The following is a 16,905-nucleotide window of genomic DNA, read 5'->3' as shown; positions in this document are numbered from 1 at the left end:
TTTAATTAGAATACACATATGCATTTCTATGTAACTTTGATGGCATTTGTATAAAGTGGGTCAAGGTTACGCGATATACGTTGTCAATAACTGAACTGAATAAGTCCACAGTGACACGATTTTACTTACCTTGCACTATAAGCTTCAAGAAGTAACTGAAGTAACAATATATATTTTTTAATATTTCTTTGTTATGCGTTTTTAAATCATGCTTTTTGGTTTCTTATATTGTGAAATGTTATTCAAAATTCTACAAATGTTTGTCAATCAGTACACTTTTCAAATTATGAAATTTTTATTGAGTGGGTATTAAGGTATAACTGAAAACAGATTTTCCGGTAAGAAGAAACAGTTGCCGATCAGAAAATGAAAAAAAAAATTGATTAATAAAACAAACTTATAAAACAGATAAGATAAGGAATTAGGAGGAAAACACTGTCAAGTTTTTTATTACAATTTATTGAAGCACCATTTCATGCAAAATTAATAATTTTATCATTAAATACTAAGTCCTAAAGATTCATCCATACATGATAAGTACAAAATAAATCCGAATAATATAATATTAGTATCAAAATTCGTAGGATAAAAGCTAAAGTATCATTATACATATACATACTTGATATCATTTATTTAAATAGGTGTGTACCATATAAAAGTATAAAATAATACAAAAATTGGCATGTTTACAATTGAGCCAAAGGTTGGTAGAGGAATGATTTAAGCACTCTTTTCTTGGTCGATTATTTCCTTTGTTGGTAGAGGATTTTTCTCACAGGTTTCGGCGTGTCTTAATTTGCTACTATCGAAATTTTCAATACCGGAAATCAACTGTCTTTGGCCTTTTTCTTGTTCAATCACTACAAAAAATACAACACATTTTCAATATGTTCATACTTACTAATAATTAAATCAAATTAAAAATAATGGCCACAATATTTGTAAGTTAAATTAATAACATGGTTAATTACTAATTAATTATCCATCTTTTTCACAACAAAACTCGAAGTATAATTTTTTTAGCAAAAGTTATTTTTATTGATCTTAAATAAAGTCCAGTGATGATTAATGTCCCTCCAGGCCATGCATGAGTCATTTTCTATCTACAAGGGGTTGTTTTGTTCATATTCGTAATTCGCTAAATTAAAACAAGATAGGGCGTGGTAAATACTGATGCTTATATTTTAATGCAAATTATATTTTAATTCTTACCAAGCGAGTAAATCAGCTTTAGTGCGGACCTACCTTCATTATCAGGTAAAACAATCTTTTCAGCCGTGGTGGTATGCTTCATTGTGGCTTTGTCGAAATGTTCGACTCCGTTTAGCAGATTAAGATGATTTTTTTCTTGAAGCACAACTATCATGCAAAAGCAAGCATTTATTATTCAAACATGCAAATTAATTAATTAACATTTAGGTAAACAAATAAGTGCGCTCAGGCTCTCTTAAATATTCAAAGCAGGACGGATAAATAAATAACTCACCATCTTTATCTGGAAGAGGATTTTTCTCCTGAGTTTCGGTATGTTTGAGTTTACTTGGATCGAAACGTTCGATGCCGGCGATTAAAGCTTTTTCCGTTTTCTCGGCTGCTACATCTAAAAAAATTACAATTCAATATTAGGATATCATTGAGAGGAGTGTAAGTAAACATTTCAATCGCAGCTTTACTAGTTTTGTTAGTGATATTGTTATCAAACGGAAATCCGTTTAAAACCGACTGAAAACAGAATAGTAATTACAGTGTCTCTTTTAAGCCTTTCAATCCGACTGATGTTAAACCAACCATGACCTTCCAATCGAAAAATCGACAAACCTTTCATGAATTCACCTTCATGAATTTTTAAGAGCTCAAAACGGTGTGAAATGTTTCATATGTTTTTAAATGTTGATGTAATAACTTGTAACGTACAAAATCGGTCAAGTTTAATTGTGAGTAGTAGCTACATGAGTGAAATTTACATGAAATGATTTATAAGCAATCAAACAATTTGCTTTTGATTTAGTTGAAGACGTTTTAGTGTTAGCTGATTATACTATAAAAGGTCGATAACTTCTAATCCTGGTTATAAACTGGATTGGTTACCAACAAACTAACATATTATCAGTGTTTTAACGTTCAGTTTCCGTTTCGTAGTTGGCATTATGTTGGTAGTATTCTTATCTGTTTAGTCAATGAAAAAATGAGAATTAATTAGATTATTTGTTTTCAAACAAGTTTTATGTAGGCTGCATTTGCCAGATGTGTTTTAGAAACAAATTTTCTAAGTACATTTGCAATATCATTAAATCGTCTTTCATAAAATACATTTAACATTTTGTTTGTAATTAAATGTTTGTATTCTAAATTTACACAAAAATCCCTAAAGCAAAAATTTTAAAAACACGATGATGTAGTCGTATTGATCGCAAACTTGTTTTCACTTTTTCCATGAGTCACTCATAACGAAAGTGAATAATTTCGTTGTGTATTTGAGGTATTGCTTTTGGCAATGTGGGTGCTTCAGATTTCAAGCCCACATTATCCAAAAATCTGAAAATCTGGTAAACGTCACCCACACTCTCGACAAGTATTAGTAATGAAAGAAGCACCAAACAACAAGGGTTGGGGTTAGCCGCAACCATCCAGGGATAAGTATTTGTTTACCTTGGGCGTTTGGTAACACGATCTTCTCTCTGGTATCTGTTCTTTTGAGGGAAGAAGACTTAAAATTCTCTACTCCAGCGATCAGTGCGTTATGCGTGCGTTCCTGTGCCACATCTACATGCAAGTGTATACAGTGTGTAAAGAAAAAATCAACAACTACAGGAAGACCGAATTGTGGAGGAGTAAAAACAAAACTACGGAGGCGAATTCCACGCGAATTTTGACTTTATTAACTACCCACGGACCGAAAGATTGATGCGAATATTGACTCCAGGGAAAAATAATTACCTTCAGCTGAGGGAAGAACTATTTTCTCCTGAGTGTCAGCGTTTTTCAGATTGGTCGGTTTAAAGCCCTCAAGCTCGCTCTTGAGGTCACCGGCAACTCGGGGAAGGTCCTTCAAGGCTGGAGCAGGAACTGGACAAGACATCTGTAAAGACGACAACAATACAAGTTTTTTTGCAAACATTGTCATCTAATTTTAGACCAGTACAACTAATTCTAAAGACACAAACTGGTTTCGATAGTCATTTCTAAATTAGATGACAGAGCGATGAACAACCGGAATGCTGATAATGTCTGCGAATTTAATAGAAGTGACATAAATCAGTGCTGCACAAATAACAATATTATTGTACTTATTTAGCACGTCTTATCTAAAAATGCATATAGCATGTTTATTAAAACATTTATCACGAATAACGAAAGATGCTATTGACCCCTGTAACATTTTTAGCAAAATAAATTACTTAAGAGGTGCTTCCTGAAAGAATCTGTTTCTTGGTCTGATGCACAAGTCAGTCCGTTATTTGGTCGGCTAACAAACTACCAAATCATTAATTTGCGTTAAAGGAGCGTAACTTAAACAATTCTACTAATTAAAATATTTCTAACACATGTTAGACTTATTTTTCCTTATTGCGTTAAACATTTTTTCCGCGAAGTCACATTTTCCTAACTTAACAGCAAAAAAGTGTAACATTTTAATGATCTCAAAATAAATGAGAATGCTCATGCGAACCTGTAAAACTTAATTTAAAGCCCATTAAACACTTTCGCACCATGGGAATTTATTTAATTGCTTTCTACTGCCAAAAATAAGCTCTGAATCAAATTCCAGGGCTGAAATTAACACAGCTTGATGAACTTGAATAGATAAAAACAATTCTTTATGCACCAACAAAACATCTGTGTGTTATCTTAAAGTGAATTCACCTAGACTTAGTGTTTGTCAGATTTCAAAATTTTTAGAACGTGAACGCACTAGAAACGTATAGATGTGAAATTTCATGTTGCGACTTTTTTATTCGTGGCGTCTAGACCATATATGGTACAAGTTTACTCACTATTCTATAACCTCGTGCGAAACTCGACCATATGTTAAATGTTCCCTCTTTTTCAAAGAACAGATGGTTTTGTTTTTAGCGAAATTTGCCCTTTTGTGACATCCAATTGGATATAAAACCACTTCAATTCGTAATTGTAGCTAATTTTATACTAGTGGAAGGAACAGGTGATCAATGAGTGTCATTTCTATATGAATCATTAAATAGAAAGTTTTTCTAATATTTACTAAGACTGACAACAAGGACGCAAGATGGTCCATAAAGATACATATTTATCGAGTTTCCAAGTTGGTAGCGGAAAATTTGTTCCGAAATTGTTCTTAAAGTAGATCTATTCAATTCAACTTCATAATTTAATTAAAGCAATTGCATAGCACAAAAGATGGGGTAAAGTAATACCACTTGTATTATTAACCTTGAACAATATTACAATAGGTACCTACCACATCTCATTGTTCATTTCTTCACAAGAATTCACATAAAAGAGGGCAGACAATATCTCACCTTTTATTATTAATCATATGCAAGTCTTGTTCTTGTTGAAGCTGATATCTATATAACCTTGTAACTGTTCCAGTTGTCTATAATCATATTTATTTAAAAAGTTCTAGGCGATGACACAAAAAATACAGGGTAATTCAAAAATGTCGGACCAACTCTCGAATGGTGATATAGGACTTCAAGTTAAACATAAAAATGATTTCAAATTTTTGTTGCAAACTGTTTTTTTTTTTTTTAAACATAACTGTCAATTTGCATTTTATCATGTAAGCATCTTATTTTTTTGTATCCGATGTTAGATTTAATTTGTTGAATTTGCTAAATGTTTTTTTACTTCACAAAACACAAATTGGTGATTTTTTTCAATAGATGTCTGTTTAATGTTGCAAGATCTGCCGTTTCCGCTAACTAAAGTCGAGAAAATACATTGTCTGAACGGCCAATAGTTTACCCAAAATCTAACATTTCAAGAGCTATATCTCGTGAAAAAAGGCTCAAAAATTTTTTTGTCATGAGAACTTTTAACTCAGGTGGAGGTCTTTTATCATCACCCAAGAGATTGTCCGACACTTTTACCATTTCGGTTTATAATAAATCAAATAGTGATACATTCCGAAAATAAATTAAAAGTACAAAAATCTATCAAACTGTTTGCTTTAAAAAATTTTTATGGAAAATACACACACTGGCTCAACATGAATCATATTTGGGCGATAAATATTTAAATATTGTGTAGACTTATTGATTTCCAAAATAAATAACAAGAAACTCATTTTTTTATTACTAATCATAAAATACTATATCAGTTAGTTTATTTGATGCTTTTTATAGACTTTTCGAGTTTATATCCCTATATTAAATTTTTGATAGCTTTGCTAAATAGGCATATACCTATGTAAATAAAGGTTTTTAATTTGTATGTAATTATCTAAATATACCGTAATGTTATTGTAATGTAACTAGAAATTTGGTTTGTTGCTTCTGAATTTAATGTAGCTATCTGTTAGCACTAGTCGTAATAACGTTTCAAATATTTTTTTTAATAAAAACTAATCAAAAGAGATTCTAAAATTAATATCTCTTATTTAATTGCTTGTGGACTTTTTTATTTCCCCCTCTTCATTTGTTTTTGACTTATAATTTGGTACTTTATTCCCTCGGGAGTAAAATAAATGAAATAGCGCTTTTTACTCTTAAAATAAACAGAAATGATCTTTTGAGTGCTTCTTGACATAAACAAATTCCTTGATAGCGATTTTTAATCTTAAAATTGCTATTGAATGAATATTATGTGTAATTTATCATTTTCTTATCTTTTTAATTTAGTCTCTTAGGAGGAAAGATTCATATGCATATGTGAAATAAATATCGCTAAAATCTCTCGAATAAAAATGTCCTCAGCTCCCTTCGGTCGTCTTTGACATTCGGGGGATTAAAATAATAATAATTCATAAATCACAAATAATAAAATTTTATAAAAACTTGAGTTTTATTGTAATGTTAATGTATTGTTAAACTCTTGTGAAAATAATTGTTGCCCAATCTTGTAACGCAAATAATAATCGGCAGAAATAGTAATTTGCTGAAAATTTAAATTATTTAGGTTGTTTTAATCAATGTAATCTAACTGGTCATTATAGTCAATAAGTTTATGACTAATGTGAAATTTTTAACATTTGCGATAATAAAACAACAATTAGTTTTCCGTAATGTATGTGGGTGCTGTAAAATTCCGATAATGGCAGAAGACAATAAATAATAAAGCACCATTTTTCCTGCATGTCTAATGACCCCAGCTGATTAACATTCCACGTAGTTTTGAAACAACCTGTCGTCATCAATTTGAAGAAAACACACAACGATGTTTCAAACCGAATGTTTCATGCAAAGAAACGGTTTAACCGTCCTACAGGACACCTACGGACCTTAGTCGACCCACAATATGGGAAAAAACTAACTGAAAGCCAAGGTTGAATTATTATAATCAGGAAAAGTAGGTTATGGCTGTAATGGCACAACGAAGATCTTAATAGTGGATGCTGAGAATCTTTCATGAAGAAAGTTGCTCGAAGATATACCCAACGACTTTCCACCAATCATGAAAATATAATTTCAGGAATTATTTAAATTATATTCTAATTAAGTTAATTAATTTGGATTAGGATAGGGTTTCGTCAGAGTCGGGAACATTTTCTAATACATTAACTTTCATACCAATTAATTTTGCCTCTTCATGGAAGAACAATTCGGTTTTTATTGTAACCATGAACTTAACTTTGGAAAAAATTATAAAAAGGTCGATTTTTGGTTGAAGTTAGACACCTGTTCCCCCACGTAAAAATTAAATAAATATTTTTAAAAACTAAAATTGTATTAAAATGCATTCTCTACACTTGAATCATTCAAAACACTTAATATTGCAGACGAGGTAGCCACCTGTTTCCTTTTAGCATTTCCGGTGATATCCTATCGGAGGTTCAACTCTATTTTTTTTCGAAATAATGTCCATTGTATTTATATACGTTGCTCGTTACTCTAGATTTATTCCTTTTCATTGTTGATAACAGTAAATCTTTCATGAGAAACAAGTTAACAACAGTAATAGTTAAATTTATTCATGATTAATGTTTCGAATTAATGATTTGCACTTCGTCCTCCGGTAGGAATTTGAAAAATTCATCCTGCTACCCAAAAAGGTTGTAAAAAAGTAACGACATCGTATAAAAACTCGCAATAAAAAATCCAAATAAGATAATGAAAGAAGTTACAGTCAGTTCGATTCCCCGACAAACCGCACCCTAATTCAAAGCTGACTTGTTAGATTTAAATGAAATAAACAAACTTTTAAACGATTACGACACAAAAGGAAAAAATCAAGCTTACCTTAAGTGATTTGTTACTAAAAAGCTTTCGTCAGACTTAAAAATTTGATACAACTCGAAGACCGGTACGTCGAACACGAACTACAGAAAAATTCCGGTTAGGTCGAATGCTGCACTTCGAATGGGGGACCGGCGATGGCGATGCGCAAACGATACTTTGCAGTGGGGGACGTTATGGCTGGTTATGCCGTCGGGGATGGTAAAATGAGTCATCGGAGATCGACAGACGTCATCAAAAGGATTATCTGAACACTTGGGTAATTGTTGTAGGGGTTGAAATTGGCCCGTTTAGTCGCCAATACGGAAACGAAGATGGCAGCGTTTTGTGTAGCGTCTTAATAAGGAAAATTTGAGGAATTTTATTTCTCTACAGTAGCCAACATTCTCATTATTATTCAAAAAGAAATATGTAGTTTTTCAAGTTAATATACAGGAGGTTTAGTAAATAGACCACAAAAAGAAAAATGCCAAGTCAAATAGGATATACCAGAAACATGAAAAAAACAGTATGTCCCCATCAGATAAGTCTACAAAATGAAGAACTTTTTTTTTTTTATTTTACACCAGCATTTCTAAAAAATAACATTTTTTGCTTAACCTGAAACGAACAAATCTGTAATTAAAACTTTATTATTCTAACTCAGTGGAAAGATTTCACTTTCACAATTAATCAATTAATTAATTGAATAACGATTGTTCTTGTTAAATATGACTTTGTTTTTTTTTCTTAAAGCTGTTTCTCTGAGTTGCCATTTATTAAAATTATGTTTTTCATACATATTTTTGTTATTTAACTTGCTTAAATTCATTTGTCAAAGTGACATTGTTGTCAAAAAAATAAAACCGCCAATGTGATAGAATTTAAAACGCAGAGAATAATAATTATTACAAGTCCAAATTCAAGAAAAAAAATTGTCACTGAGTCAGAATAAGTTTTAATTATAGATTTGCTCGTTTCAGGTGACGCAAAAAAAAGTTTTTCCTTTGGAGTTTTGGCGTAAAATAAAAGATAATTTTTTCTCCTCTTGTAAACTCAATCCGGAAATATACTGTATTTTAGAGGTTTTACCATGCATTTATAAGTTCTACAACGATGTCAAAGATCTATACTTCTATAACCGATATAACATTTTATGTCAGAGTATGAAGCGGTGGTAATCATAGTGTAGTAAAATATAAAACTGTTAGAACAATAAGAAACTATATGTACCATTCAAAACAGAACCATGATAAACTAAATAAAATTATACTACATATTAAAAAACGACATAGAATTTGAGTGTAATGCATCTAAGTAAGAATTCACTTAACGAAAACGATTAAAGTAGAAGTTTTTCTCTTTAGTAAGTAGTAAAATCGATACTTTCTCAGGCTAGACTGATTTATTAGTGACACTTAGATATTTACAACATGCTAGTACATATTACTGTTAGCTGTTATAGTTTAGTTTTGACTTAAACAGAAGATGTGCATAGCTGGTATAAATATTTATGACTTAGAAAATTTTCCTTCCCTTTGGTTTCGCATGCGAAATGTATCAAGCAGCCTAAAATGTTATTCTTACAAAAAATAACAACCTTAATAGACAATGTGTTAAAGAACCGTCAATTTACCGCAGGTACTTTACATTTATTTTGCAGACCTTTCATTACGTACTCATACTCATTGACTCAATCCATTTTCCAACGCAAACTTTTACCAAAAGTGATAAAGATTTTTGCAAAATAACTGTGTAAAAATTAATCCTAAACCCTTAAATCTACTTAAACCATTGTAATGGTATGCTATTCTTCTACAGAAGTTTTTATCTACCGCTGCATAATCCTAATTCAGGTTTAGACTTGTCCACAAACATATTAAACCGTTGCAAATTCAAAAATTTTGTCTATATTTTTAGTATACTCTGAATTTTTCATAAATTTATTTAATATGAAATTTTCTATATGACCATGCACAATACACTCACTATTAGAGAAGATTCAAACATATGTACATATGTACTGCATTTACTTTCTTCAATAAAATGTACTTACTAATAAAGCTGATTCAATCCATTTACATAATTGAATTACCCAGAAAATTGAAGACTAGATTTAATTTCCTCATACTTATCTAGTATTAACCAAATGCGTTTTGTATATTATACATGCAATTATAATTTTATTTGTTTATATTAATGCTAGTGACTCTAGTAAATCTTGAGTCGATTTAATATATGTAAAGTATGTAAGTATATATGTATTTTATGAAAATTTCATTGGGATGTCTTTTAGAAAAAATTGAAAAATACTTCTTTTCGCACATACCTAGACATTAGACACCCATAAATACACATCAACTTAATTTTACAGTGCTAATCAGTAGAGGTCTCTTTAAAATCTAATCCTTTGTTGGACAAAAAACAGATGGCGCTCGCGCAAATAATCAAAGAAATGCTACAGTTGAAAACTAATTTGATAATTCGAGTTAATTATGATTTTTTATCAAGTTGAGATAGTTATTTTAAAATTGTTCTGCCATACATGTTAACTTTTCAATAAACTTGCTTTGCAGATTCCTCCAGTATTTTGCAGCGCCATCTATTAGTTATTGTTTGAATTACAACTAAGATTCAATAAGGTGCATGAATCACTATTGGAAATTTTCTTATAAAAAAAAATAAGCTTATGCTTACCTTTTTTCGCTACTTTCTTAACAACAAAAACACCCGTAACCGTGTTTTCGCCAAAATATTCACCAAAGCAACCTTTCGCACTCAATGATCTAGAGGTGGCATCACCTGTTGAGTTTCCTCAGAATACTTCTCAAAGTACCACGCGCGCAATTCCATTTCTGAAAACATTAAACAGGAACTATTACTCCAATGATGTAGCAGTTTGAATAAAAATCTCGCACTTTGATGAGTGGTTGTTGTTGTCCTACACTAAGCTCGGCCAAATAAAATAATTTTGTTAAGTATGTACTTGGAAAAATTGAAAGGAAAAAACTCAATTTTAATTACTCTGATTTAATTGTTAAAAAACAAAATTTGTTAAATTGCACCACAGTTTCTCATTGTAATGAGTACATTAAACAAACTTGAAAAAATAATAACTGAAAAACTAATTAATTTCATGTGAATAAATTTTTTATGAGTGAATCATAAAAAACAATTCGAGTTCTTAAAAGGATATGTACCTCTACAACAAATTAGGTAGAAATAATATCAGTGACTGAAAAAATAAGCTTAATGTGAATGTCTTTAAGACTTTTGTAATGCCCCAACCCAGTAAAATAAACAAAAGCGTACCTTACAATTTTTTAACCCGTGTATAGCATTTCAAAAATCTAAAGAGTGTTCCCATAGAACATTACTCAAAATTTCCAAAATTTAACAAATGTTGTTTTAAGGCACGAAACAAAATTTCGTTAAAAAATATGGCAACTTATAGGACAAACTATAAATCTAATGATATCCAGAATCTTTGGTTTAGTTACACTCTTTAAGTTTTTGAGACGCTTTATTTCCTATCTAACCTAGTCTTAATAAATTAATATTTATTCTGTAATTACAATTTATTCTGTACACCTAAATTATTAAACTAAACTAAGTGGTGAATACCCTAACCACGTTACTAACTTTACGTTGGCATATGGGGCACCTTTTTAATGATTTCCATGTTCGCATTGCGCAACTGTAACAACAACACATATGTGCGATACGTCCGTGCAAAAAAACACTATTTTTAGGTTTAACATTACACATGATACAGTCCTCTTTTAACTCAGGTAAAGGACCTTTTATTTGATCCGCTTCAGGCGACTTTGGCGGCAGCGTCTCCTCGTCCAACACGACACAACTTTTTTCACTCGTTGCATTCTTCGCTTGATCGCTCTCATCACCGCTTTTCTTCGATTTCAGCTTTTCTTCGGCATTTTCATCCTTGGTTTTCGGTTGTTTCCTTGGACGTTTCTCTTCATACTCGTCCGAAAGACTACTTTCAGAAATTTGTCGTTTCCGGTTCTTTCCTTCATTTTCGAGACTAGTTGATGGATTTTCGATGTTGGGGATGACGATCTGATCAAGACCGAGCGATCCAAACTCTTGACTGGAACCAATTCCAGAATCCTGGGATAAGCCTTTGAGACATGACTGTAAGGCGTCTAATTTGACCGGGAAGTGGGGTTTTTCTTTACTCCTTTCGGCTTTTTTGCGCCGCCTCGGTCGTGGTGGAAAGAACGCCTTTCGATCCTGTGGGGCAAACATTACATGAAATTTATGATTAAAGGATCAGAGCGGTCCGATTGGCTCAACTCTGCAGCATCCTCCCCACTAATTGTTTAATTGGCGTGCCAAGGGAATTTTATCACTTGCCAATTAAAGCTAAAACTGCATCTGGTTCAGATCAACTCCTTGCTCGGTCTGCATGCGTTACACAGTTTACATACTTCTTTAGAATCAAGAGTTTATTTATGCAATACCCCAGGTATCTTTTAAAAATTATTTCAATCTTATCGAAGTTATATTTAGAAAGTCATAAGATATCACTATATTCACATAACAATCTTTTCTTTTTACAATTTGCATATATTTCTCATTTTATTTAAGAAATTATTATAAATCATAACATTCTTCTTTCATGTCTTAATTACAGAGACATTTTAGAGTTCATTTATAACGATTTTTCAGTTTTGTTTATAATTACAGTCATTTGAAAACTGCATGAATGAATATGTCTTACCATTGCCAATGAACTCTTTAATGTTTTATCGTGCTGCAACTTGTATGATAATGTACACTGGAACATCATTCACATGCATATTTAATCAACATGTGATAAGTGAAACCCAAAACCATGATTAATGTTAGTAACTACATAACTTTAATGTCGAATTTCGTATAAAAATAACTCCCACCTGTAAGAATGCTTCAGATAAGCAACTAAAAGTAAATTTAAATATTAAAACCTAATGCTGTTTTCTTTAATAAAACCCAACACCTAATTTAATGTTAGTTTATTAGTTTCCTTAAAAATTAAATGACTTTAATTTATAAGATCTTACTGTAATTATTTTTATAAAAAAATACAAATCTACTTGACAATATTAACCACAAACATTAATCATGCGATTAGTTCATTTTCTGCTCAACACGTTTTTTTATTAAACGTTCCCAATAATTCTTTATTTTAAATTAATAAACGTTTTCAAAGTAGATAATAGTTAGTAAGTTTTCCTAGCTTCTTATTAAACACTTGAGATAAATCTGTTAACTCTATTTTTATAAAATTTCTGGATAATTAAGACGACTTATCTCTTGTGTATTTACATAGTTAGATTGGAACATGCAAAGTGATTAGAAAAAGTTAATAAAATATAAAGTGCACAAATATTGTAATTCTTAATTTCCTTTACCACTTTCCTAAACATGAATGAAAAATAGTTAAATATTTTAAAATCCAAATATAAATGACTTTATGTAATAAATAAGTAAGAAAAATAAAAAAATCTTACCAATGTCCCCTAGAAAAGATAAAAACCAACCCACTTGAATATATATTTGATAAAAAAATAAATAAAAGAAAAAAATTACCTGAGTTCTGCTTCACCAACCCATCAAATGAACAAATAATATTTGATAAAATATAAAAGAAAAAATATTACCTGAGCTTTGCTTCACCAACCCACCAAAATGAATAAAATAAAATGTATAATATTGTCCTATAGTGACTTTCTTCTGTCAACTTTTACAATAACCAGAAGCACTTTTAAGTTCTCAAGCAGTCTTTGCACACAGCACAAAACTTACGATTCACTTATATTTTTAGTCTCTATCACAAAATAACCATAAATCTGCATTGTACTTTGGCAATAATAGAAAAACATGTTAGAACAAACTAAAGAAAATAATTTAATAGACACATCAGTTGAAAAATCTTGACTACAAGTAGTCTAAGAAAAAAATCTATGCCAAGTACTTGCAGATTTACAGCGCATTCGCAATTGATAACTACCTGGAAGCATTTATCGCAGAACCTAAATTGTGGATTATCGTTTTGTGATTTGCATTGTATGCAAATCCAAAAATCCGTGAGTCCTGAAGAGGAATCGCCCTGTCTGCTGTTGTCTGAGTCTTCGGCATCGGTGATAAAAGTTTCCAGCGAGCTGTCTCCAACAACGGCAGCTGCATACATAACCCCCTGGAAAAAAGTTACAATTCATCAAAAGGAAAAAATTCAAAATGTGAAATCAATGTAAATATTACAAATGCGAATGATCTTGTGGTACATGTGATCAATAAATGAAATATCTCTTGGAAATAAGTGACTATACTCTCATTATCTGTAAAGGGATAAAAACCTTGTCATAAGCTCAGAAACAGACATCTTAATAATTTTCAGCCCCTTTAAAAAAATAGTATAATGCACATTAGAATAACAATATTACGTAAGTTGCAATTTGTATTAATTGAAATAAAGATATTAAATGATCGTTCTCAACATAAAAAAACTATATTTTTCATTAAAAAAACACTTGAAAATTTAAATTTAACTATTCTTCCTTTTTTTCTTTCTCATCATTTTGTTGAGGGTTCATAAGCACGTGAACATTCTGTCGTTTCCGTATTAACAATACTATTCAATAAATCATTAGTAAAATTTGTATTCTTATTACCCAAATAAGAGTAATACCCAAAAAACAGCTTTCATACCATCTAGTTTCTATTAACTATTATTGTTTGATAAAATGTTTTGTGTATACAATTCTGACTGTAAGATTTCTGGAATATAATTTGGAGTCTCAGTAGTTTCAGGCCCTCACGCGTCCTCCTCTAAATCCGCCTCTGCATAAGCACTCAACCAACAAAATTGTTATTTTTACTTGATCTATCAAAATGTAAGTTACTGACCTTGTCTGCAGTCACAAGTATCATTACATAATCTTAATGGACTTTCGATAGTTCTTAATTAGTTGAATATTTATATTATTAATGGTGTCACAAAATATACAGATTTAGGTATATGGCTGTAATTATTCTAACCTAACTTAACCTAACTAACCTCAGATTCGCCAGAAGAGTCATAGATGATGATATTATCATCACCTTCAGATAAAGTCTCAATTTCATATTCGATGTCTACATCGTATTCAGACGAATCTGACCTCGTATCCGATGTATCCCTCACTATGTCTGGAAACAATGCATTATTCATCCTGCCCACACCAAAGGAAGCAGGATCCTACCAGTCTCTTTATCCTGGATGCTGTGAATGCTTTCAGTATCATCAGCACTCCCAGGAGAGCTCTCACTTTCTAATCGATAGTAATTAAACCGTTTGACTGGAATTGGAGATTCAAATTCATCGAAGCTCCTCTTCCTCCAAGGCACTGCAAAACAAAACGGTTGATATCAACACGAGTATTTAAATCTTTGAAGAAAGTGTACACACTTTGAAAAAGCGCACTCACACCATGCTGGTTTAAAATTAACATTGCAGGTAATTGGTGAAGTACTTACATGCGCTCGTCGACATGTTTTCTTCAATTTTAACGAAAAAGACGCGGTTCCAGCCGTGCCCACTTTAAACTTGTATAAACTTGCGTGCTTTTCCACGAACATCCGGAAATACCTCAGAGAGCAAGATTTGTGCGCTTGCGCGGGAAATGGCTTCATTCATTTTTGGCGACAGTGCTGCCAACATTAAATTTAAATTAATATTTATTTCGCAGAATCACAAAAAACTACAATTTTTTTGTAATCGGTGTTAATTCTCATAGAAAATTGTTATCCCAACATGTTATAAGCTTAGAGGGTTATTAAAAACAATTCAGTTTCAAAATAAAAAACATAGATTTTGTAGACAGAAATAACTAATAAATATTTTATTGCAGCACCATCATCCAAATCCAAAAATTTTAAACTGATATTGTCATCCTTGATGAAAACCTAATTTACAAAATAGCAAAAAGTATGCCAAAAGTTGAATGTCTTAGTTTTCAAGAGCTGTAACTGTACAAAAACTGTATATACAAAAGCCACGAATAACGTTAAGAGTATATACCTTCTTTGTTTCCTCTTCTAACAGTCTGCAGCAAAAAACAGCCTCCAGAAAATAATAATTAATATAAATTAAAGTAATATAAAAAATGTGTTTACGAAATTTTGTTTAGTTTTTGATTTAGGCGATTTTTTTTGTCAGAATTGCAATTTAATTTAATTTATAAAAAAAATAGTATGAAAAAATTAAATATAAAATAGAAAGTTGTAATCCTTAAATCATAACCTTCATGAGAAAAATGGTTTTATGTTGGGTTGCTATTTAAAAAAAAAATGTGGAACTTAAAAACAAAAAAAAAACGAAAAATTTTATTTTTGAGAAAACATCACATTTTTATAGTACTTTATCATTCACCATTACATAGTTTTTCTAAAAACTAAATAGTTTAACCAAAAAACGTTTGTTTCCATACTTTGTATTCACCTGGTAGATAGAATTTTTTAAACATTTTTTCCATGTTCCTGGTATCTTATCTCACTTGTCATTTTCTTTGAAGTGTGAGTTCTGAAATATCCTGTAGGTAACTCTGGTAACTCTAAATCATTATTAGAAGACAAAATCAAAAAAGCATTTGCATTCCAAAAATTAAAAAAAAATGACCCAAGTGTTGTATCCTGAATGAGACCAGTAAATAATTCAAACTTACGAAGAAATGACACTAAAAACATTTGTCTGGTTTTTTAAACAGAAATATCAAACAGCGTTATAAATGTTGACATCACGAAGGACACGTATGTGTTCATCGTAATTTTTTTAAATTAAAATTTACAACACGTATTTTTAATTTAAAATAAAATTGTCATTAAAAATCAGTGTGCTCATTGAAAACAAAAAATGCAAAATTTGGGCAAAAACTGGGCTACGCGCCTTTGTAAAAGTCTGTAAAAAATCAGGTTTTGTAATTCAAATGGTTGAAGGTGGTACCATTCAAAGTACAAGTTTAAATGGAAATACAGAAATGGAAATAAAATACACACTTATTTTTAGCTTTAGGAGACAACAATTTACAAAATTTTCAGTGGAAAAGATGAAAAGACAATAAAGACAAAAATAGAGGGGTTTGTTTTCATAATTTTTATTTGTCCGTATAAGTATTTTTGATCTTCAAGAGTGGTCAAAATTTTTGTTTGAATGATTTACATGAATTTGCAAAAAATGTTCTTGATATTACAGGTTCCCAAAGTCGAAATTATACCAAATTAAGAAAAAAAAAATTTAATTTATATTTACACATAAAAAGTGTTCCATATAATAGTAACAAAGTTTTAAAAAAGCGTAATTTTTATTACAATTCTTATTGGATAATTTTATAATTATTGAATTTCCTTTATTTCACATTTTTTACAACAAATTAAAGCCAATGTTAAAACATTAATTGTAGACATAGGAAATTACAAAATAAAAACCGAGATTAAAGCACTATGAACAATTTTTTTTAGCTAATCCTTATCTTATCGCAAAAGAAACAGCATAATCATACCCCAGCGA

General features: G+C 30.7%; 2 protein-coding genes across 4 annotated transcripts; both read right to left on the bottom strand.

The window, feature by feature from the left end:
- Nucleotides 1-614: 614 nt before the first annotated feature.
- LOC123007529 (thymosin beta) lies at nucleotides 615-7,539 on the bottom strand. Of its 3 annotated transcripts, XM_044402883.1 has the most exons (6): nucleotides 7,380-7,539; nucleotides 2,938-3,079; nucleotides 2,650-2,763; nucleotides 1,487-1,600; nucleotides 1,246-1,359; nucleotides 615-860 (listed from the first exon to the last, which is right to left on the bottom strand). In XM_044402883.1, the coding sequence occupies exons 2-6, from the start codon at nucleotides 3,077-3,079 to the stop codon at nucleotides 721-723; spliced, it is 624 nt and encodes a 207-aa protein (XP_044258818.1). In that variant the 5' UTR covers nucleotides 7,380-7,539; the 3' UTR covers nucleotides 615-720. The 3 variants fall into 3 exon arrangements, with proteins under 3 accessions (XP_044258818.1, XP_044258820.1, XP_044258819.1); XM_044402885.1 differs by lacking the exon at nucleotides 1,246-1,359; XM_044402884.1 differs by lacking the exon at nucleotides 2,650-2,763.
- A 2,520-nt stretch (nucleotides 7,540-10,059) lies between these two features.
- On the bottom strand, nucleotides 10,060-15,002 carry LOC123007011 (E3 ubiquitin-protein ligase Mdm2-like). Its single transcript, XM_044402012.1, has 5 exons — nucleotides 14,877-15,002; nucleotides 14,603-14,746; nucleotides 14,419-14,549; nucleotides 13,372-13,557; nucleotides 10,060-11,609 (listed from the first exon to the last, which is right to left on the bottom strand). The coding sequence occupies exons 1-5, from the start codon at nucleotides 14,890-14,892 to the stop codon at nucleotides 10,965-10,967; spliced, it is 1,122 nt and encodes a 373-aa protein (XP_044257947.1). The 5' UTR covers nucleotides 14,893-15,002; the 3' UTR covers nucleotides 10,060-10,964.
- Between the last annotated feature and the right edge of the window lie 1,903 nt (nucleotides 15,003-16,905).

The sequence above is a fragment of the Tribolium madens genome, unplaced genomic scaffold (assembly GCF_015345945.1).
Source record: "Tribolium madens isolate multiple individuals breed KSU strain unplaced genomic scaffold, Tmad_KSU_1.1 Scaffold_3;HRSCAF=73;Tcas5.2_LG2, whole genome shotgun sequence".
NCBI classification, from domain to species: domain Eukaryota; kingdom Metazoa; phylum Arthropoda; class Insecta; order Coleoptera; family Tenebrionidae; genus Tribolium; species Tribolium madens.
Note: the sequence above shows the minus strand (reverse complement) of the source record. Positions and strands in the feature narration are given on the sequence as shown.

Coding starts and splice junctions, on each gene's coding strand:
- LOC123007529 (XM_044402883.1), bottom strand. CDS start 3,079: ATGTCTTGTCCAGTTCCTGCTCCAGCCTTGAAGGACCTTCCCCGAGTT. Junction 1,601..2,649: donor CGTGTTACCAAACGCCCAAG/GTAAACAAATAC, acceptor TAATTTTTTTAG/ATGTAGCAGCCGAGAAAACG. Junction 861..1,245: donor TGTTTTACCTGATAATGAAG/GTAGGTCCGCAC, acceptor TATTTTTTGTAG/TGATTGAACAAGAAAAAGGC.
- LOC123007011 (XM_044402012.1), bottom strand. Junction 14,550..14,602: donor CATCCAGGATAAAGAGACTG/GTAGGATCCTGC, acceptor CATTGTTTCCAG/ACATAGTGAGGGATACATCG. Junction 11,610..13,371: donor TCTGCGATAAATGCTTCCAG/GTAGTTATCAAT, acceptor TTTGCCCCACAG/GATCGAAAGGCGTTCTTTCC.